The sequence below is a fragment of the Symsagittifera roscoffensis genome, chromosome 1 (assembly GCF_963678635.1).
Source record: "Symsagittifera roscoffensis chromosome 1, txSymRosc1.1, whole genome shotgun sequence".
In the NCBI taxonomy this organism is placed as follows: Eukaryota; Metazoa; Xenacoelomorpha; order Acoela; family Convolutidae; genus Symsagittifera; species Symsagittifera roscoffensis.
In genome coordinates this window covers 61,816,902-61,840,593 of record NC_087062.1, presented here as the reverse complement: position 1 = coordinate 61,840,593, position 23,692 = coordinate 61,816,902, and the positions used below count along the sequence as shown (strand labels likewise).

Below are 23,692 nucleotides of genomic sequence, written 5' to 3'. Positions count from 1 at the left end.
AAAGCAAAAGAAGTATCAAAAAACGTGAGAAACTTTTCGCCTTTTCCTGTACCAGAGGAGTGTGTAAACTTGATTTTGGGTTCAAGTATAATTGCTAGGGTAAAAACTGAAACTTTCCCCAATGATACGATTGTTCATGCATACAGGGGTAGCTCCACTGAGGAGAAAATAAAAGTTCTTGAACAATATAGTCAAAAAAAACTTAAGTGTGTGATAATCCAAGATGGGACAAACTCCATCTTGAAAAAAATTTACTCAACGATTGATGAGTTTAGCGCCAAATATGAAGAACTTATCGCTCTAATAACTGCAAAATTTTCACCAGAATCGATTGTTATTTGCGAAATACCACCAATACTTAACAATGAGGATGCTAATGACAAAATTGATCATTATAATCGTTTTCTGAATGAAATGTATGGATCGACGACGGGATTTGAGGTGCTAAATCTAAACTCAAACATCAAAAGCTTGGATAGCTATCAGAGTTTATATTTTGACACTATACACCTGAACGATGAATTAGGTATACCATTCTTGCGCAATTGCCTCGGCTCATACGTGTTCAAACACTCAAGTAAACTCCCGAGAATAAAACCAGCCCCTGATTATACTGGAAAAGCAAATTCCAACCAAAAATTGCTTTCCAATTATCAACCTAAAAATGTTTATAGGTCTACCAATAGACCCTATAGTAACGATCGCATGCACCCATATGGCCGACAAACTGGTCATGGCCGACAAACTGGTCAAAATAATTTCAACAACAAGTCATGGGGCTGTGATAATAATTATATCCATAATCTGAATCGTAACCAGCAGTCATATAACTACTCGCAAGGTTTTCATTATTAAATAATGCTAGTTAAGACTATCTTTTTGATAAACGACTGTTATTTGTAATTTTAATTATAATTGTTCTACAAAGCGATATGCTGTTACTTTTTGCCTTAACTAGCATATCTGTCATCAGCTTCTGCGAAAGCGATCAATTCTTAGCTTATGCGGTACTGAATAAAAGAAAAGGAAAGTATCTTTTTCCATGGGTTGCCACAATATACTCGAACAAATACTATTGCACTACACTTAATAATATAAGCTATTACTATTACAGTTATTATATAAAAAACACAAGCAAGACTTATAAAAAACAAGAAAGGTTCCTTCATAAAACTCTCCTAACATCAGGAGATATCCACCCAAATCCAAGACCCTTCATGGAATTCAGTCAAATAAAAAAAAACTGGAAGTACTACACCTGAATTGTAGAAATTTAGCTAGAAAGCGTTCAGATTTCAAATAACTCATTAAAATTTTTAATGATAATAGAATTTTCGGACTTTCCGAGACATGGTTCAATGATACAAATGACGATAAACTATGGGCCATAGACAATGACAAACGTAAGTTGTTCCGATGTGATAGAACTTATGAATCGAGTAAAAAATTGAAGGGTGGAGGGGTCATGTTACTGGTTCCTAAAAAGTTAAACCCAAAAGTAAGACATGACTTAAACAACATGCACAAAAAGTATGATAGCATCTGGATAGAATTTAAAGCCGGACTCAACAAAAATGATAGAACCACTCTATTAAACCTGGCCTACAATCCTAATAGAAACAACAAAACAGACTTCTTAGAAGATCTAGCCAAATCAATTGACCATGCACAATCATTCAATTCAAACCTAATTTTACTAGGAGATTACAATCTCAACTATCTCAACGAAGACGACAAACAGTCTTTAGATACAATCCTAATACCATATAATCTGGACGTCACTAACAAATTAACACCTACTCACTCAAAAGCACTAATTGACTATATTATCACCGACCTAGGCATAAAAGATCTAACAAATAATTCAATAGTATTCACACCACCAATTAAGACCGACCACCAAGCAACAGCATTCATTACAGAACTTAAGCTGAACAACAATGTAAGACCAATCAAACGTAAAATATATGACAAATCCAATTACTCCAATTACAAATTCAAACAAAAACTATCAGCTATAAATTGGAGAAGTTTCTATAGCAATAATAATCCCGAAATAATGCTCGACATCTTCACATCTAACATTGCTGACACCATTAAAGAATGTGCCCCACAGAAGACTATTTTCATTCGCAACGACAAACCAAAGGTAAACTACGAAGATGATAAATTTATTTCCCAACTGTTTAATTCGAAAAAAAGCGAACGCGAAAAATGGAGTATAATAAACGATACAAGAAACTCAAAAAAATCTTCCAACCTCATTCCATTACTTAAAAATTCCTTCGGCGATTTCATAACCAATAATTTACAGATGGCGAACCTACTAAATTACAAGTTCTCAACTCTTGGATGCTTTTATGAGACTAATTCAAAAATCAGGCAAAATCCACCGACTTCTACATGCAAAATTCGAAATAATAATAAATTTTCATTCCGATTCATCACATCAGCTGAATGTAAAAAAGAAATACATAATTTGAATTGTCAAAAGGCACCAGGTCCATCCAAAATTCCAGCCTGGGCGCTGAAGGATGGCTGCAATGAAATATACACACATCTGACATTTCTGTACAATGAGTTTTTGAAAAACAAGACATATCCTTGCAAGCTCAAAAAAGCAATTGTCACACCAATATACAAAAAAGAAGATCCAGAACTGCCAGAAAATTATAGGCCTATCTCTATAACTGGGGCTCTTTCAAAAGTTTTTGAAAAATTGTTATATAAACAAATCAACGAATATCTGATATCCCAAAAATTACTAAGTAATACCCAATTTGGGTTCAGAACATCATATTCAACAATCGACGCTATTCTTTATTGCACTGAAGCATTCAGAAAAGCAATAGACAACAACAAAATTGTAGCATGTTCCTTACTGGATCTCTCTAAAGCATTTGATTCTATTGATCATACTTATCTTAAACAAAAACTAAGAGGGTTAAATTTTTCCGAAGAAGCTATAGAAATGATCAATTCCTTTATCACCAACCGAAGTCAGAAAACAATTGTTAACAACATCGAATCCGATTGGATTACACTTGAGCAGGGTGTCCCACAGGGCACTGTCCTTGGCCCTCTAATATTCAATCTCTACATTAACGATCTCAACAAACAAATTGACAAAACATGTAAAATAGTTCAATATGCGGATGATACATTACTATTCTGCGAAAATGACGATCCACAAAAAGCTATTAAAGCACTCGAAGCCAATTGCAGTCTATTATCAAATTATTTTTTAGAACACTCACTTCAATTGAATGCAAAAAAAAACAGAACTCATCGTTTTCAGCAAAAAAACATTCAAGAAAAAAGGATGAAAAGTATACTATAACTCTAGATGATAAAATAATTGAGGAAAAAACCAATGTTAAATACCTAGGAGTAGTTTTAGATCAGTTTCTCACATTCCAAGATGAAATCAAAAATATTCTCAGGAAAATGGCATGCGGAATAAAAACACTTCAATCAATCAAAAAGCCATTGCCAGTGAAAACAAGACTCTTGATAATGCATGCACTGGTAATTAGTCATTTGCATTACCCAGCAATTCTCTTAAGTGGAATATCCGCTAACCTAATGATATCTCTGGAAAAACAATTAAGCTGGGCAGTAAAAACTTGCTGCGATCGTGCAAAATACAACTCATCTTCAGACTTGAAGCTAAAACACAATATATTACCAGTAACAATGTTTCTGGACTATAAAATATTATGTCACTTTTGGAAAATACAACATCAATTATTGCCAGCCTATTATAACATTGAGTATGATAACCACCAAATAGACATTAATACAAGAAACAAAAAATTATATTTCTGCGACAGATACAATGGGCAATACATAGAAAATTCCTTCTTTAAAAAGTCCGTCATAATCTGGAACAAACTAACAGATGATAAAGTCAACTTTAAAGACATAGTAACATACAGAAAAGCAAAGATAAAATTCAAAAATTATTATTTATTATTATTTAAAGAAGACCCCTCTGTGGCAACTCATGGTAAAGTTTCATGGAAAAGCTTCAAGTTTATCTAATAACATTTATTTACCAACCATCTTGAAGCTCTCAGCTGAAAAGTAATCATCGATAATTGTAATCGAGTTTGTTTTGTTTATTGTTATTGTAACTATGTGTATCTAATGATGTTATAATATTTTTATGAACTGATAGGAAAAAAACAGAAAACATTTGACATACACTTGTGTATTGAAATTAATTTCGATGTGCAATTAAAGTGTTATTTTTTTTTATTTGATCTTAGCAGCCCTCATTGACAAAAACTCAGTTTAAATTGAGTCAGATCAATTATTTTTATAATACAGTCCTGATTTAAATTATCCGGACAAAACGAACAAAACTTGAATTTTCAAACGCGTTTTTCTCAAATTGGGTTAAGATTAGACAAAAAGTGAAGAGAACAAAAGTTGCTTAGAATTTCACCAGAATTAATATGGTGCCATTTTTTCTCCAAAATTCTCAACAAAAATTTTACCTCAAAAATGGGTCATTTTAGCTTTTTTCAATTAATCAAGAATTACGCTGAAACTACTTCGTTAATTGATAAGATAATTATATCACAGGAAACTTCTTACGCAGCTAAACAAAGTTTAACTAGGGTTAAATCTCCAAAAACCAGTAAAAGAGAAAAAATTTTCACTCGATAGTCAATAAATGTGATTTTTACTATATAAAACCCAGAATCGCTGTTTAAAAACAAATTTTAAACAATTTGCGCAAATTTTTGGAGACTTAACCCTAGTTAAACTTTATTTAGCTGCGTAAGAAATTTCCTGTGATATAATTATCTTATCAATTAACAAAGTAGTTTCAGCGTAATTCTTGATTAATTGAAAAAAGCCAAAATGACCCATTTTCGGGGTAAAATTTTTGTTGAGAATTTCGGAGAAAAAATGGCACCATATTAATTCTGGTGAAATTCTAAGCAACTTTTGTTCTCTTCACTTTTTGTCTAATCTTAACCCAATTTGAGAAAAACGCGTTTGAAAATTCAAGTTTTGTTCGTTTTGTCCGGATAATTTAAGTCAGCACTGTATAAAGAAGTGTTCGATGAGAATGATAGAATGTAAATTAATGAAGCGCTAAGCTTGATTAGGTTGAGATTGCGCACAATGAAACAATAGTAACTGGCAGTGACGTGTGCAAGAATTTTTGGAAGAGGGGTTTTCTGCTATTTATAATTTTTTGACCTGTGCCTAAATCTATATATGACAAAAAAGTCTTGCGCCGCGCACGAGATTTTAGAGAAATGACGTTTTGACCATTTTTGGATGAGTTTGACCAAAAAATAGATATTTTAATTACAATTTAAAAAAACAGCATCTATTGATTACAGTTTTTTAGTCTTATATTGTCATCCTTATATATACCAGGACTAGCTGGCAATAAATGTATAACTAGCCGTGTCATTTACAGTCAGATCAATTTGACGCATTTTTTTTCCTTATTAAACGTTCTCAATCATTTTTTAAATTTCAATTCCATTAAAAATAATGAAATTAATTATTGGTAGTTCAGAGTTTTTCCTAGCTGGAAGTAATCGCTTCGAGTCGAAAATTGTTTATTTGGTGTAATAAATTATTAGGAGTAATGAACGTAGTAAAAACTCTTAAATAGGTCTTGGTGATTTTTTGTGGTTTTGTTCCAGGAGAAAGTCTTAACACGTGCGGGAAGCGTAGTTTCAAAGTACGATGCAACTTTTTTCCAATTTAAGTTGCAAATAAAATGATTGCTACTTTTGGTGGCAGTTTTGAATCAGTAGCATGCATTAGCTTTTTATATCATGGGTTTGACATCTGATTTTTATTTAAATAACATAGTTGATGCTTGTAAGTTTTAGTCTTATATTGTCATCCTTATATATACCAGGACTAGCTGGCAATAAATGTATAACTAGCCGTGTCATTTACAGTCAGATCAATTTGACGCATTTTTTTTCCTTATTAAACGTTCTCAATCATTTTTTAAATTTCAATTCCATTAAAAATAATGAAATTAATTATTGGTAGTTCAGAGTTTTTCCTAGCTGGAAGTAATCGCTTCGAGTCGAAAATTGTTTATTTGGTGTAATAAATTATTAGGAGTAATGAACGTAGTAAAAACTCTTAAATAGGTCTTGGTGATTTTTTGTGGTTTTGTTCCAGGAGAAAGTCTTAACACGTGCGGGAAGCGTAGTTTCAAAGTACGATGCAACTTTTTTCCAATTTAAGTTGCAAATAAAATGATTGCTACTTTTGGTGGCAGTTTTGAATCAGTAGCATGCATTAGCTTTTTATATCATGGGTTTGACATCTGATTTTTATTTAAATAACATAGTTGATGCTTGTAAGTTGATCTATCGAACCGGAAAAAAAAATGTTTTATACAACAGTATATTAAGTAAAATCCCGTTTCAGAAATTTTTGGACTCGATGAAAATTTTTAAATGCATAATACCCGCAATTTCAATAAATTCTAATTTGTTACATGCAAAGATAGTGTGGTTGCCTTCAATGTAAAAAATAGTTTGCATTATTACATGCACAAATTGAGTTTTTGTGCATTTTTAAGCTCATGAGTCTGACGCTTTCTCGCTCGTGTTTGCGAAATTGCAGCTTCGCCTCTGTGTAGAATTTTTTCACGCTAATTTTTTTTTACTTTTGATTGATTTCTAGGTTCACTGCATTTCCTTGGTTAAAAGGAACGGTAACTCTGCTCTCGAACAGCAAAATGTAAGAGTCGCGAAAAATGTGATTGATTTTAGTTTCGAAAAAGTGGATTTTGATGTACAGATTTCCAGCGAAAGTAAATATTGATTATTATATCAAAAAAGCACCAATCATAAATATCGAAAAAGCACCAATCAAATGTTGTTTTAAAAAAAAGGCCGTTTTTTTCTTGGGTTCATTAATTTTTCCAACTGTCAGACGGCTGTTAAGATCTCCCTATATAAACTAGTTTTTCGAGACGCCTATCTATGAAGTCGCGTGTAAATAGCAAAATGGGAAATAGGCTTAATCTCTGCTTCTCAGTTGATAAGTTAGTATTTTGATGACCAACCACCATGATCATTGTTTCTTCTTTTTTTTATGGTGAGGCTGGTATGTTCGTCCTGTCTCCCAGGATCAATGTTCTCAAACTTTTCAATTATTTTTGAAGCGTAAATTAACGAAGTTAGTTTTTGGTTAAATTCGAGTCAATTTCGGCAGTTAGATCTCAAATGTCTTTCGACACTCCTGCCACACAAACACGCCTTCGCTTATTTGGTTACCATCACAGGGCACTTTGTCGCAAAATTTAAAAATCAGCACAAACTTATTGAAATCATTTAGGCCTACTTTTTAAGGCTAAAGTTTTAGTTTGGAACAAACAAAGGTCTTTTTGACGAAAACCGAAATTTAAATCGATAAAGACGAAAAGTTACTTTTACAAAGTGTGCCGGAGACGCTTGAAATTTGAATTCATTATGAAACAAGATACTAAGTGATTCAGTTCTTAACCCGACACAAAAAGTCTATATTCCGATTTGATAAATTCTTTCCGAATTGCGTAATACAATAAGGATAGCCAATAGCGGTGCAAGTTGCATAGAATATTCCGACCATAATCATTAATTACCTCCAACAAAAAGATTTTTTTTTCAAATTCGTCGTTTTTAAGCGCGATCTGAATTAAAGCTTAGAAAGCTTAGAATTCAGACATATTCGATACTCATGATAAAATAGGCAGATTTCAACAAAATCAACAAAGAAACTGCATTTGATATTTTTGTCTTTACCCATTCTTAGTCGTTCAGTTATTTCAGATAAAGCATCGATAGTTGCAAATTTTTGCCGAAAACCAAATTGATGCTCATAAATGATTTTGAACGTCTCAAGGCACTTGTACACTCTGGAGTGCATGAATTTTTCAAATACTTTGCCACAGCTAATCGAAAGAGCTATGGGACGATAGTTGTTAAGATCGAAATTACTATCAGATTTATATAGTGGCAAAATTTTAGCATATTTATGCGCCTGAGGAATTGTACCTTCGCTAAACGACAAGTTGAGTAGAATTCTTATACCGGGACCGACTACGCACCGTAAAAATTGAAGTAATGATCCGGATAACTTGAGGTTATTGTGCTGCCTCATAGGTAAGAATAATGTATGCGTGAAATTGTAGTAACCACGGTGAAGTGTTTTTTTTTTTGGGCGGAGGTTCGAGTTTGAATCTGTATTTATAATAACCTTTGAAGCTTTTTCTTTCAATTTCTGTAGTTTTTAGCATTTTTTAAAAATTGAATGGCTATAAGGCTCATTTTTGCCGTTTTTTCAGCCTGTTATTCAGAAATGCATCTTCTAGTCTATTTTGAAGCTTAAGGAGTGCAGCAGGTCTATCAGTTCTGCGTATTCTTTTTCATTTCTATTTTTCATTTTCAGGCTTGATGCTGTAAAGAGCAGCAGGTATGATATCGAACATTTAAATTCTAGCCAAGCTATTAGAGTCAAGTAAATTACAGTTACAGAACAGGCATTTCCGGTTTCTCCACAAACACTTGTACGAACATGACGTCATCCCTGACGTAGTAGCTTTTCCTCGGACTGAGCTGCCTCAGGTCAGCTAGTTTTGCCACTCCGAAGTAGTTGTTCCGCTCTCTCGTTGGCTGCTTCAGGGCCTCTGTCAGAAGTTCATTACTCGGATCTGGACTGAAGCTGAGCACGATGTCGTTTCGTTTGTCTGTCTCTGGGTGCTGGTCTTTGATCTTCACCACGAAGTTGGCCTTGAAGGGCCACGGGAGGAGATTGTCGTAGTTGCCTTTGCAGATGAAGAAAAAAATGGGCAGATACTTTCCACTGTCTGAAAGTCATTGACATCATCAGCATCATTTTATAATTTTATCTTTAACTGATGTAGAAGTTGACAAAATTTTTAGCAACCCATTAAAAACCCTTCTTTTCAATTTTTGATTGTCGCTTAGAAAATTTTCGAAACATGGTAGGTGTCAACTTTTAGAAAAAAGAAAAACTAGAAAAACTAGAATTATCTCCAACATACTGCTATATTTTTAAATTAACGTCTTAGTGAGTTTTGCTGCTTGTTTCGTTCCACTTAGTTAGTTAATTGGGTGCTGAAACGTGTTGTTTTTTCTTCGTACGTTCATTGGTAAGTCAATTATTGTATTATAGCGTAGTCTATTGATACTGAAGCCGTTAGTCTACTTACTGACTCCTGTTCCGAATGGACATGTGGCTGCCATGAGTTTGTAGCCATGTTGTGCAGTGTAGAATGTGGGGCTGTATATAGTGTTTTTCTCCTCATTTTTAGCCTCCTTCATCTTTGTCGACATATTCTACACGCAAAACCCAAACGTAATATAATGTAGTTTTGAGAAAATGCTGCAAGGCGATTTAGGGGATAGAGTCACCAGCGGATTTTGGGGGGGGGGGGGGGAGGACGCCACATCTCAGGGATTCGAACCCCTCCCGACCCAAAGACAGCGGATTTAGGGGGGGGGGCACACCTCAAGGATTCGAACCCCTGCCGGCTCAAAATAGTTCCCCCTTTGTACTATTTTGAGATATCCATTTTTGGCTGACTGACCCTAAATTTTTTCTAAAGGCACCATCGGTACCAAAGTATACTAATTTTGAGGTTGCAGCCTCAAAAATGCCTTTTCTGGCCTCAAGAAAATCCTAGATCCGCCCCTGCTTGTAGACTTGACCCTATGCCTGCCATGTGATTAATCACACTCGAAGCTTTCATCTTTTGTTGAGTGTCATTTTGTTGTAATTTTAGTCTTGCTCTTGGTTTTTGCCTCTATCCTCCAAAGGAGGCTGGATCTGGGGGCGGAGCTGTAGTCAATGATGCGCTGTATCTTGTAGTTCTGAGGTATCTCTGTAACAGCCTTCTCACTGTCTATGCCCACGCCTCCGCTGTTCTGAAACAAAGCAATGACACTACTAATAATAGCGTTACTTAACGTCTGACCTTCTCATTTTTGGCTTGACCAGAGAATTCAAGAAACCGTTGAACAATGAAAAGATTTGAACAATGAAATGATGAAAATTTGAACAATGAAAGTGTTGATTAATGAGAAGATTTAATGCTAAAGCCGCTTTTTAGAGTCTCATGAGAGACGGAATATATCTAGCGGTTAGGTATAATGTGTCGATGAATATGAAGTATATACTTACGTTGACAAGTTGCACCTCAGTTTGTGTTTTTGGGATTACAATCGGCTCGGGAGTAGGCTTTTGTGTGGATCCATCCGGTTTTCTAATACCCTGGTCCTGTTTTTCTTCAACCTTTCCATCTTTACCAGTTTTACCTTCTGGGTTTTCTTTCTCTTTTTTGGTTTTTGGCTTGCAGAACGCGCAGGGACAGTCTTCGAATGTCTTGAACGTGTACCGCGGCTTTCTTAGTACTTTCTTTTGCGATGAGTCTGGTTCTCTTGATGTCAGTTCGATCTCTCGTTCTGGCTCATCATTGGTCTCCGGTTGTTTTTCCTGCTCAATGGGAACACCGTCTTGGATCTGCCTGTTAAGCGGAGAAGACTCGTTGGGTCTGTCAACTTTACGTATGCGTGCTGTTCCATTAACGCTAGATACAGCTTGAGCGGAGTCGCCCCGATCTAGTTTCGAGCTTCCATTCCGAGAACTGTCTGTGTTAGATAGAAGGTCGTCCATCCTGTAGGCTGTTTGGGAATCATTTGTGTCGTTTTCTGTTTGGAGCTCAGGTTCAGGAGTATCTCGAAAGAGATCCGAAGACTGTTGATTAGGCTCGGGATTGACAAGTGGACTTTGTTTGCCTTTTGATGGCATTTTAATTTGTGTGTGAGCTTAGTGAAAGATCAGAATACGTATTCATTTGCATTTTTTTTTCATACGCTGCTAAATAGTAGTTTAAAGAATCAGCTGCCCTTTGAAGTTGAAGCTTCTCAAGTATTTAATTGTCTCACTTTACGATATGGATAGAACTTCAGGAAAGATGACGATTTTTCCATGGATACGGAAAAATTTTTGGTTGTTTTGAAAGAATATTTAAAAAATGATGAGCTCAGCACTCGTTTGCATCCACGGCACAATGAGTTTTTGATTGGAAGTTCTATCATCTCAATTAGAATTCACGCACCTGCGCAGTTCCGCCGTTTCGGCAATGTTGCGTTTTCGGCAATTAATTTTTGATGAGCGAACAGAAACGTGGTACTATTTTTTGGTTTCCGGCCTCCAGAAATAACCATATTTTGATAAAATTGAAATATTTATTGTTAATGTGTTTTCGAATACAAATCAGCATTTTCTGCATTTTGAAGGCATCACTATGATACTTAAACAATTTTGAAGATGAGGAAATTCGCCATTAAAGTTGATCTTGGGGAAGCAGTGCGCTGAATATGATAGTGCATTATTATGAATTTTCAAAATATTTTAGATAATATGGTGGAAGATCCTAAAAAGCGGAAGCTGGACTCAAGTGCGGTTGAGTTCTTTCTATCAGAGAACCGCAAAAACCATTTTACAACTGAGTTTGAAGATATCAGCTTGCTCATAGCTAGACGTGCCTTCCCTATCAAATTCAAGACTGTTTCAAATCTCGAGGCCATCAAGTGCACTTATAATACAGGCGCGACAAAGCCGAAGTACTCGGGTAACAACATAATCAAGAAAGTAGCAACTGAAGTTAATTTGACGCCTAACAAACCAAACTTAGGAGGATGGAAACTAGAATCTAATGACGATGGATCTTATCGAGTCGTTTCTCCCTCTAACTGCGCTGTAGGAAGATGGAACTTCCAAGTTGCAACGCAGGGACAAAAATTAGATCATGAAGTGATTATTTTGTTCAACCCGTTTTGTGAACAAGATCAAGTCTACCTTGAAAATGACAAAGAAAGAGAGGAATATATTTTAAGTGATTCGGGACTAGTTTTTGGAGCATCGTCATGGAGACTCAAGGCCGAAGGATGGGGCTGGGTTTTCGGACAGTTCGAATCGAAAGTCATTGACTGCTGCATTCACCTGTTAGAGAAAAGCTCGCTAACTGCAACGTCGAAAAGTAGCCCTGTGTTTGTGAGTAGAGCCATGACAGCTATGGTCAACTCACTAGATGATGATGGTGTTCTAGTCGGAAATTGGAGTGGTGATTATTCATATGGAGTGGACCCCTCAGAATGGGCCAACTCTGCAGACATTCTAGTGCAGTACCTGGAGACTAAAAAACCTGTCAAGTATGGTCAATGTTGGGTATTTTCAGGTGTTCTAGTCGCTGTTTTGAGAACCCTAGGAATCCCGTGTAGATCAGTTACGAACTACAGATCAGCTCACGACACCGAGAATAATATGGTAATTGATATTTTTCATGATAAAAAAGGAAACAAGATAGAATCAGATGATTCAGTTTGGAACTTTCATTTATGGAATGAAATTTGGACCAAGCGCTCTGATCTTCCGAAAGGATTTGATGGATGGCAAGCGCTCGATGCTACGCCTCAAGAAATGAGCGATGGAGCGTTTCAAGCGGGCCCTGCGCCTCTGAAAGCTATCAAAGAAGGGCGCGTCTATTTGCCGTACGATGCACGGTTTATCTTTGCGGAAGTCAACGCTGACCGAGTTTACTGGCGGGAAAATGATGATGGAGATTTTGTAATCAAGAAAATAGACAAGAAACACGTAGGAAGAATGGTGGTAACGAAAGCTGTAGGATCCAATGAGCCGCATTATATAACTGACGAGTATAAACACAAAGAGGGATCTTGGGAGGAAAGATATCAGACTCGACTTGCGGTTACTTATGGATCGGAGCCTGATATATACGAGAACATAGAAGATGAAGATGAAATTCATATGAAGTTCCATTGTAACCACGACTATTACGTAATAGGTGACCCTGTAGAATTCTCTATCGACCTGGAGCTTTTGAAACTAGAGAGCGCAAGTGTAACATTAAATGTGTCTGCGAGCTTGTACGGGTACAATGGAAAATTCATTTCGAATGTTTTTTCAGAAAACAAGGATCTGAAACTCCCGGAAGAGAAGCTGTATAAATGTAATATTGAAAGTAGTAAATATGCAAAAGGGGCAATAAGTGGAAGTGTATTGAAGATATCGGCAATGTATGACTTGCATGAGACTAAAGACATGGGATTTCTAGAAGAAGAAGTTCCGATACGGGCTCCGCCTCCGACTGTTACTGTTTTGAACAAGCCTCCATTTATCGTTAACGAAAGTATCCAGCTGAAGTTTTCGTTCAAAAACCAGTTCGCAGGTCCCCTGACCGGGGGTTGTTTCAGACTGAACGCACCTGGTTTCAGCTCCAGGAAAAGTCTGGAAGTTGAAGAGAAGAGTCTGAACCCAGGCGAAGAGTGTAGCTATGTGGTTGATTACAAGCCAAGGAGAACTGGCGAAGTTAATCTGGTCGTCTCCTTCAGTTCAGATCAGCACAGAGGTCTACACGCCTATAAGCACATACAGGTGCAATATGGAGGGGAACCCATGTGATGAGGCACGGTATCTCATTTAGATCTAGCTATACAGTCATAGCAAACTGTAGGTCAGTTATAATTATACATGGGTATGTTATGTCTCAACATTGCCGTCGTTTGTCGAATCACTGCCGGGGCTCCATCAGTGTTTCAGCCGGAAACTTTGAACGACAGAACTCTTAAAACTTGTCTTACAACTAGTTTACTAAATCTACTTAACTTTCTTAGCTTTGTGATAGTAATGATCACCCTTAGCGTTTCAGTTCAGCTTAAGTTTTGCCAATCGAAAAAGTGCAATTTAATGACTTGATCTCTGCAGTGGCAGCGATTTTGCGTTTGTGCTTACGTATTTTCGCCCTTAAATATGTGCGTTGATATACTTGATTACTTGAGTGTCGTTTGTTTGTTATTTTGACATTTCTGAGTTTTAATGTTTTGCCATTGTGTTACTAATTGAAAGTTCGAAAAAAATTCAACGTGAAGGAATAGAGTGAAAGTAAGTAAACCGTGGCGTTCGACTTCAATAATGCTGAACGATGTAGAATCTGACATAGATGACTAGTTACTCTTAAAAGAAATTAAGTTCCAGGTGAATTTTTATCTGATTTTTACTTATGGTTTTCCCGTACTGTTTATTTTCCTGGCCAACATACTTTTGCGTCTCAAAGTTGAAATCGATTTTCATCTCCCAACTGTCAAACTTGAATTGAGCGTGAACAAATTTCAGACTTTCCAATTCGAAAAAAAACACGCAATCTAAATATGTGAAAAGCGAATTAAAAATCCTTACAAAGATCTTCTGACTTGACAAACTTTGCTCTTAACTATTAGTAGACATGAACGTAGTGAATACATATATAGGTCTTGGTGATTTTTTTTCAGGAAACCCAATGCTTTTTTATACTGCAATTTGAATATTTGGAATACGCGTAAGTAGAAACCTCATTCCGAATTTTCCAAAAACTACACCAGAATATTTCGGCCATTATTAGTTTGATTAACACCTTTCTCCGCTTTAAATTAAACTCATTCTGATATGATCAAAAGGCCCTTTATTTCAGGGGCGGATGTAGGATTTTCTCGAGGGGTGGGGCTGATTTTCAAAAAAAATTCCATAATTTTGACGACCTTTTTTTTAGGTCGACCAAATTGATTTTTCGAGCTCTCCCAAAGCACTGTTTTGCCCCTATTTTGGCTAAATTTTCTGCGCCGCAGGCAAGTTTTTGAAAAAACAGTCAAAAAAGCCGTTTTTGGGCACTTTTTGAAAAATGTTGACAAAAAAATCGCGTTTTTTTTGGCGCGCGCTCCCCCTCAAAGTTAGCATATATTGGCGCCAAAGGCGCCTTTAGAAAAATTTTAGGGTCGGTCGGCCAAAAATGGATTTCTGAAAAAGTATCAAAGGGGGGGGGGGGCTTTGGGTCGGCAGGGGGTCGAATCCCTGAGGGGGGGGGGCGTCCGCCAGCGCCCCCCCCCCCCTAAATCCGCCCCTGCTTTATTTTTCAATTTTCCCATTTTGACTGGACAATGAATTTTTTAATTTTCAACACATAAAGCTTCAAAATAAATGACAATTTTTGTTGCAGCTAAAGCTTTTCTGGCTATTATTGCAGTCTTGCTACAAGGTAAGCTCAACAAAATTAAAAGATAATTCGTGTCTCACTAATAAAAACGGAAGTATTTTGTTGGGGTTTCAGAATGGAGATTTTGTTGGTAACCATACACCCGGTGTTCAAATTATGTTCAGCATTCCGCATGAAGGTATCCGTTGATGGGTAAAAGTCCTTGGATCAACGGTACAATCACCTCCCCCTGTAAGTGACCTACCGTAGAATCGCCCGCTAGCCACGCGTAAAATTTGAAAATATGCTTTTAAACAAGCGTGCTAAAATATTTTGCTTGAGAAAATTTCTGAGGTAGAATAACTTCTTTAAACTGTTAATGTTAATCTCCCAAAATACCATTCTCATTTATTTTACGATTGATTTCTTATGATAATCTGGTATGCCGTTAAATTTTATTTCTAAAAATTCCATATTTTTATCTCCTTTATCGTTTAGCAAGGGCGGGGGAAATGTGCAGCAAATGTGAATCTTTATTTGCTTTTTCTTTAAGTTTACAAATAATCTACCATATTGATTCTTTGAGTTCTCCCAATCATTATACAGACCTTTTATGAGCAATTTCTCTGCGTGGCAGGCAAGTTTTTTTTTAAAAAAGAACCGACCAAAACGGCGTTTTTAGGCAATTTTTGGAAAATTTTGACCAAAAAATCGCTTTTTTCGGCGCGCTCTCCCCTCCAAGTTAGTATGAAGCGGAAAGTTTTCAGGTCAATTAGCCAAAAATGGATATCTCAAAATAGTATAAGAGTGTCGGTCTTAATATTTCATTTCGTGGAAGTATTCTGGAAATTTACTCTTTACAAACTCGCTAGTGTTTTTCAGAACTTTTTTAATGACATGAAATAAATACGTTTTACCTGTCTGACGACAACCAATCATTGATTCTGAAAAAACCATAATTTTTTTCAAGTAATTGTAATTTTTAAGTTCATGAAAAATGCCCTGTTGAATATCTCATCTCAGGAATACTTGATTTTGAAAAAGTCGGAAAACGATCTATGGATTAAAAAGAGTTACTCGGAATGACTTACTCTTCTAAAATCAATTTTATGTCTCATTACAAATCTTTTTATTCATGAATACCAAGTCGCAAAATGATTTTGAGAAGAATATCTGAGTGATCAATCAGTCAGCTAAGGTATCAACATCAGATGGGTCATTTAAAATTTGCCCAAAGTTTGATGGTTGAACGTTTCAGTTTTTATTTATGAATTAGTTGGCCGTTCTAAAAAATCTCGCTTGCCACGCTTTATAGTTCTTAACAAAAACTGCAGTTTTTGCCATGATTGAAAAGCATTTATTTTAGCTAATTTTTCAAAAAATTATCTGCACCTACACAAAACTGAATCGACCCTAACTTTATTAGGTGAACTAAGGTAAATTTACTTTTATTTATCGTTTACCTTGTCACTTTAGGTAACTTTCGGCTGCATTCGATACGGAAAGAAATATCATACTGAAGTATTAATTTTGTTAACAGATTTAGTGTTATAATACATAATGCTTCTGTTTCAGCGGTTATTCGAACGTCCATGACCGCTCTCCGTTATATAAAAGTTCCAGTTGCAATTCATGAAGAGCAGGGTGGAGTTGGAGTAGGTGTGAGAGTGGGGGTGCTGGAAGCCGTCTGTAATTGCATCAAAAGGAGGGGCAAATGATGCCGAGTTGAGAGAGGCATCCGCATCTGGCCCAAACATCCCAATGCAGCCGTGGAAGAAGAAATAGAACCCCACCCTGAGTTACCCGAGGTAGCATTGTCCATTGGTCCCCCAAGGTGGGAGTGCGATTGTACTGGGGGGAGAGAGTGTGGCCTGGAATGTCCCGCCCTCCGAGAGACACAGCTGCAGAATGAGTCAGTCTCGCTGCTGCTCACCTGCTCGCACGGTCTAATCTGAAACAAGAAAAATCAACAAAGATGATCAAACATTTTGATGTTGAAAATCACCAGAAGATTTTGGGGGGATGAGGTTGGGCGCTTCCCTCACTTCCCTCAAGATTCGACCCCCTGTCGACCCAAAGGGTCCCCTTTGTACTATTTTACGATATCCATTTTTTGCTGACAGACCATGAATTTTTTCTTAACGCCCTTCGGCCCCAATACTAAATTTGAGGGGGAAGCGTGCGCCGAAAAAACGCAATTTTTAGTTCAAATTTTTCCTGTAAAGTGCCTGAAACGCCGCCTTTTTTGGCCTGTTTCAAAATTTTTCTGAAATAAGCGATATAATTTCTTGAAGGATAGGATGACCCTTAATGATACGAAACCTTGAAATTTTTGACAATCTCTGCCTTCGGATCCTGCATAATAGATACTGTGAGGATGAAGAAGGCGTGGTTCCTCACTCGCACACTCCGTCCGCCCCTGCTGCCATAGATACAGAGCACCAACTCGTACACCTCACCTGCCCATGGCACCAGACTAACCTCCCGTCGCTCCCGCTGCTGAACAACTTCCAGGTCTCGCTCATTGTCATCGACCTCGACCTCTTTACACTTGGAGAGATTTTGGGAAGGATTACTGATGATTGAAGCACTACCATCGTTATCGCTAGTCAACGAATTCACCTAACCAAAATCGCAATCCTGATTAAACATGAGAACGAAAAGCCTATCCGAATTCATAACACAAAAAATCAATAAATCATAGTTTTGATTTGTTTCATGGCATGCGTTAAACGTTTCTCTTAAAATGTTTTCAATAACTTAAGTTAGAAGCTTGTTTTGACCAGATAGGCTCACATGTTCCATGAGAATAACCAGAGTCTTCACTGAAGAGGAGGCTTCCAGAAGAGTCAATTGAACCAGTAACACCGCCATGCATTGCGCCGGAGGAAAAAGGGTGAAGTCCAGAACAGCATCTGGTTCAGAGTCATGAGACATGCCGCTTAATTGACAAACTGAACTGCAATGACTTTGTAAGCAGTCGAGAGATATGTAAGACATGGTGTCGTAGAAATGGCAAAAATCTGTTGTTACTGCAAGCGTTTTCAATGCAACATTACCCGTTGGACTCAAGGATACTTCATCGTACACACTCTCTGATTTAGTCATAATTGTATGATACTCATAAAACGAGGAGTAGTCTTCCTCAGAAATGCTGCAGGGCACCGCATAGATATTCGATGACTTATGGTATGCTGATAATCCAACCCAATGTATTAGCTCCAATGTGTTTGTGCTGAGATGACAATGTGAAATGCCACTCATGAAAACTGAAGCAGTTAAAAATTCTGACTTGTGAAGTGTATGACACTCTGGCTCCCACAAGGGGTAAGTTGGCTCGGAGGGCGAACGTGGACTTGTTATGTAGCTGTAAGGGTGATCGAAAAGAGTGCTGGACTGACACAGATCGGAGTCCTCTCTCTCACCACAATAAGCAGTTGACTCTTCTTCTATCTCTGGGAAAAATACATCATATAAGATCATATAAAGGGGCGTCCGCCCCCTCCTCCCTAAATCCGCCCCTGTCTGGAAGTATAAGATTTGCTAAGTGTAAGATAAGGGAAAAATTTAATACGTGAGAGCCGATTTCGGCTTTTGAACAAATTTTTTATCAGAACTCTTCACAAATCAAATGTTTAAAATCCACTCACTACGTTTGAAACTTGTCTCTCTGTCGTACAAGTAGAATCCTTCATCTTCTATTTTGAGTTGAAGCTGTGGAGCTGATAGAAACTTCGCATCGAAAGAAATCAATGAGTGTTGGAGACAGTTACAGAAAATGCAAGAATAAATTGTTACATCATGCGTGCATTCTAGGTACCCAATAACCTCCACCCCACAACATTTCTGTTCATCTGGTGGCTCAATCCAGCACCCTTCTCCGTCCCATCCGATACTGACAATTGACCCATCTAAGCTGATACTTAGACATGCATCTGTTGCCTGTTTTGTCTCCGTTTTTTCTAGCCTTTCGTCCTCTCCCTCTCCTTTTTCATATCTCCGCGACTCTTTTTCGATCTCTTTTTCGATCACTGCGAGATCTTTTGTCTCAATTGCTCGTTTCTTGAATTCTGATTGCTGTGTAGGTGTCGTTTTTCGGTGATCCCCTTCCCCCTCATTGACACCCGCTTTAGTCATTCCAGCGAACTCAGAGGCGCCCTGAAAGTCCCCAGGTGCAGGCGGGGTAATGTCAAGTCGGTAGGGCGCGTTATGACTGGACGAACAGACGGGGCCACGTGAGAACACGCCATTCGTACCTCCACTTGCGTCGCAGAGTAGTTCCAGAGACTGCTCGGTAGTCCACTGTTCCGGCAACATGATCTCCCGTGACTCAACTTCTGAACGCAAACACATTGTTGAACAATAAGAGCGTCTTGCAACCTTTTCTTGGCTTTGAATAGTTTCTGTAGAAGAAATACCTGCATATGCATGAATACTTTCTTTAAAACAGGCCTTTTAAACGTGGGAAAAAGCAGTGGGTAAAGTAAAGTGTAAAACAAAGCGCAGTGAAAAGCAGAGGTGAAGAAGAAGGCGGACACATTTTAAGAAACGCATTGATTACAATGAAACTTTAAAAAAGTATTGACACGAGATTTAAATTTTTTATAGGTCAAATTTTATAAGAGTACTCAATTTAGAAAGTATTTTAGTGTTATTCATAATTACCTGTACAATGGCAGGTCTAGCATTTTCTCGACGGGGCGGAATCTCGAAAAATTTCCGAGTTTTTAGTTAGGCCAAATAGATTTTCCAAGCTCCGCAAAACAAAATAAAGACACTAGTATGACAAAACGTTCAGCACTCAGGAAAAATTTGGAAGAAACCGGCCAAAAGGTCAAATATCTGCGAAGGCCTATGGAAGCCGCTATTTTAAACCCCGCCCCTTCTGAATTCGCTTCTGTACCTGTGAGAAGAGGAGACAGTTCAATCTCTGTATCTATGCTGACGATGAAGGGAGTCCATGTATGATTGGGATGACGGCGCTCCACCTCCTCATACCGAATGTGCTTCACAGTCGGCCACCACGCCATCTGTTGAGCCCTGCAGAACTCCTCCCGCTCCCTTCCCATCCACTCTTTGGCGCACAATCCCCCTCCCATGCGTGCACTGTTCCTTCCCCTGCCTCTTCCTCTGCTCCTCCCACTGTCAGCAATCCCTCCCGCGTCTCCATGTCCCTCCCCACATACTGTTGTCACTGCAATTTGTCTATGAGTGTCGTAACAGCAGTCAAACTTCTTCGCTCTGTCACACACTGAAAAACAATTACTAAGATAGATTTTTCGATAGATCTTTCTAAGTATTTCTTCCCATGGTAGCTAGGATAGATCCGTCTCTTCAAAAGAACCAATTCAACGGCTACGCATATGCAAATATTGTACCTCCATATGGCTGTACTTTGTGGATGAATAGCTTTAATTTAAGAATTTCATTTAACTGATAACTCCAAAATTTTAAATTGACCAAAATTCTATCTCATATCTGTTGTTGAGAACTTTCTATAGCTTTTATCAAAATTCAAACTGGGAAATAACCTTGTACTGAGTGTGGGTAATGCTGGGCCATGATGTCGGTTGGGATGCAGTAGCATATGTGCCACTTAGCAGCTACCCTGCAACCACTCAAAGTGGCCCCCTTGCGTCTCTCCAACTTCAATTTGCAATCCATCCTTCTGTGCTTCGTCACTTCTTTCACCTCGAAGTCATGCTGGAACCGCACTGTTTCCAGCTGCGCATACCTAAAACAGTTGAAAGGACTCTTTCGTTATGTCGGTGGTGGTGTGTTCTTTTTAGATTGGACATTTTGATTTCCTGAACTCTCCCCAAAAACACTTTTTCGCTGTCGGTAAAGTTACTAGATCTGTAAAGTTCTTTGAACTTCTAGAAGATCTTTGACGTAAAAATTTTTCGATGTGAAAAAATTTGGGAAAATGACGTTGGGGTAAAAACGGAACTAGCTATCTGGTTAAAGCAAATCTTATTGGATGCAAGGAAAATTGAATTAACCTGAGTTGCTGCTTGCGCTGAGTTTCCATTGCCCCCATCCCTCCCCCTGACATGGGGTCCATCAGTTCTAGAGGGGGCACTGGACCAGTGTAGAACAAGTCCTCCTTAGTAATTTGCAGTCGGGCTACTCCACTCATGGACGCAGAAGAACGCACAGTATCTATTGCAAAAACAAACTTCATATAAATATTCACCAAATAAAAAACAAAAAAATATAGAACCGTATATGAAGATGTCGTAAAACCGTATAGGAAACTCACATGCTATGAGCTCAAATTCTTCCATCTTCCATGCTTTACAAATACCAAAGCTCTACTTAAGTGATTTCAAGTACTTTAACCAGTCATTCTACGTTGCTGGCTCAAATCAAGTTAAGGTACTTCATTATGTTAAAAATGTAATGAATATTGATTGTATTTAACAATTAAGAAGCTAAGATGAAATTCATAAAAGTTTGCTCACCTGGCGTGGTCTTGATTCGTCTATGGACCGAAGATGACGATAGAGAGGGTCTTCTCCCCGTAGAAGTCTGGAGTGGGTTTACTGCATGCGCATGTGCGGCATGCCTCGGTGTGTGACGTTGCGAGAGCGGGAAAGACACAGAAACTGGTGGTGCTTTTGGCGAATCCTGATGATCCTATGGGTCAATTTTAACTGCTGTTTCAAAAGAACCCACTATGTATGTTGAGACAACTTGGTGCCATAAAAGCCGTGAGTTAGGACCGATGTGGTTAACTCATAGAGTAATTTCGGATAGGGTACACTGTCTGCTCGTCACGCTATCTTATTTTCGGCCGGATAGATTCGTGCAACTTCTTAGTCTAATACCGATCCTAATCTTACTCTTATACTTTCTAGTCTCAGGGTGTTTAACTAGTCTCTGCTAGGCTCAATAGATCTAGGGTATACTGGTTTGTTGCGGCTGCTGAAGTTCTCTTGGAGAGACAACTAATTTCTAAGTTAAATTCAAATCTCTCTGGTGCTGAAATTACAAGTAATTTCAGCACTTACAAATAAGTGGGTTGTTAGTTAGATGGATCATGATTGGTTAATATTAAATACTTTACGGTGGTAAAATATCTAATTTATCCAATCATAAAATGTAGTTTGGATCAGGTTCCACCCATCCGGGTTTTACAAAGTTTTTTAGAATTATCTTTCTGCAATTCAAAGGATGGATGATGAACGTTGGTATTGGGCGAACATCGTATTCTTGTCCGGTTCCTCTTGTTAGAGAAGTTCCAGGACGCTGGAGTTTGGGGCATTGATCGTTGTGTCTTCTTGTGACAACGACTGTGTTTCCCAACGAAATCAATCTGATTTTAAAATGGTTTGCTATGACGGGTTTTTCTGTATTATGTAGAGAACTTGTTTTGTGTTCAACCGCGTCTGGGAATGGCGTGGAGATTGTGCGTGGAGGGGATGCCTTGTAACTCGGATCTGTACGTATACTTGAACATCGAGGTGATCATTGGTCTAGTTCAATGAAGTCCTTTTCTGCGAAGTCAAGTCGTACTCTAAATCCTTTGAGTTGTGATTGTGGACGGCATATCGGTTGTGGTTAGCCATTCTTGTTCGAGTGTAGTGGGGTCATTTTGTCTTTGGATGTTCGTCTTTGTTGTTGTGTGCTGATCTATATACTGCAAGGTATAATTTACATTGTATAAAATTTTTATTAGTTCAGTTTTTTAATTATGAATTTAATTAGTTGTTTTCACAAAAGCATTTTGTTTTAGTTCGGTTATTTTGAAGAGTTACTCACCCTTGAGTACCTCTTATTAAAAATAGAAGTGTGGTCACAAAGCGTGGATGTAGCACGGTGGGTTAGGCCGGCTATAGAGCATGCTCAGGACGTCCTCTCTGGTGGGTTAGGCCAGGAGTGGGAGTATGATTTCGTGCGGTTTCTTTGAGAGGTCCTGTTATGTGATAACGCTTTATGTTGGTTTTATGTTGTTCTTTCTTATATTCCTTTGGTTGTGTCCTTTTTTCAAAAATCAAATTGTTTTTGTTATGGGTTTGTCTTTCGACTTTTTTGTGTTTTATTATTTTTTTCTTAGACTTTATTATAGTCTTCAAAAGAATAAATTATCCAGTTTTAAACTGGGTTAATCCGGTTTGGGTACCTTTGGTTTTCTCTCTTAGTTATGCTGTTATTTTATGATTTGTGGTGTTTAGTAAGCTGCGTTGGTTAATTTGCTTTAGTATATAATTCCTTTCCAACCGGGTTAACGGAAAGTTTGAAACTTGTTATCGTGTGTTAGAGTTGTTGAGTGTGAAAACTTGAAACTGAAATTCATTATTTAAACAATTCTTCGTGGCGAGCTGTGCGAGTTTGGATAGAATTCTTGTGCGAGTGAATGAAAATATCAAAAGGTTAGTACTGCAGTTTTATTTTATTAATTTATTACATAGAATTTTAATTTTACTGCTAGTTTTTGGGGGAAATTTAAAGTTATAAATTTTCATCATATTTAAATTTACTGCTTTATGGGGGAATATTTTATAAATTAATTTACTACATATGGTATCAATTTTAACAGATTATTTTGTGGAAAATATTAATGAAGTTTAGAATAATTTTAACAAGTTTTATTTTTAATTTTTCTTTTCTGTTTTTTGCAGAATATTGTGGTATGAAGACTAAAAATCTAAAAGAAAC

The 23,692-nt window shown here is 37.5% G+C and overlaps 3 protein-coding genes across 4 annotated transcripts in view; 1 reads left to right on the top strand and 2 right to left on the bottom strand.

The window, feature by feature from the left end:
• The window catches only part of LOC134846964 (elongation factor Tu, mitochondrial-like), a 448,088-nt gene that overhangs the window by 155,576 nt on the left and 268,820 nt on the right, over window positions 1-23,692 (bottom strand). The window lies entirely within an intron of this gene.
• Window positions 8,488-11,065, bottom strand: LOC134856869 (uncharacterized). The gene is made up of 4 exons (XM_063873160.1): window positions 10,186-11,065; window positions 9,807-9,929; window positions 9,215-9,341; window positions 8,488-8,848 (listed from the first exon to the last, which is right to left on the bottom strand). Exons 1-4 carry the CDS (start codon window positions 10,810-10,812, stop codon window positions 8,511-8,513), a joined length of 1,215 nt encoding a protein of 404 aa, XP_063729230.1. The 5' UTR covers window positions 10,813-11,065; the 3' UTR covers window positions 8,488-8,510.
• On the top strand, window positions 11,422-14,213 carry LOC134846915 (protein-glutamine gamma-glutamyltransferase K-like). The gene has a single exon (XM_063864345.1). It carries the CDS (start codon window positions 11,428-11,430, stop codon window positions 13,486-13,488), a length of 2,061 nt encoding a protein of 686 aa, XP_063720415.1. The 5' UTR covers window positions 11,422-11,427; the 3' UTR covers window positions 13,489-14,213.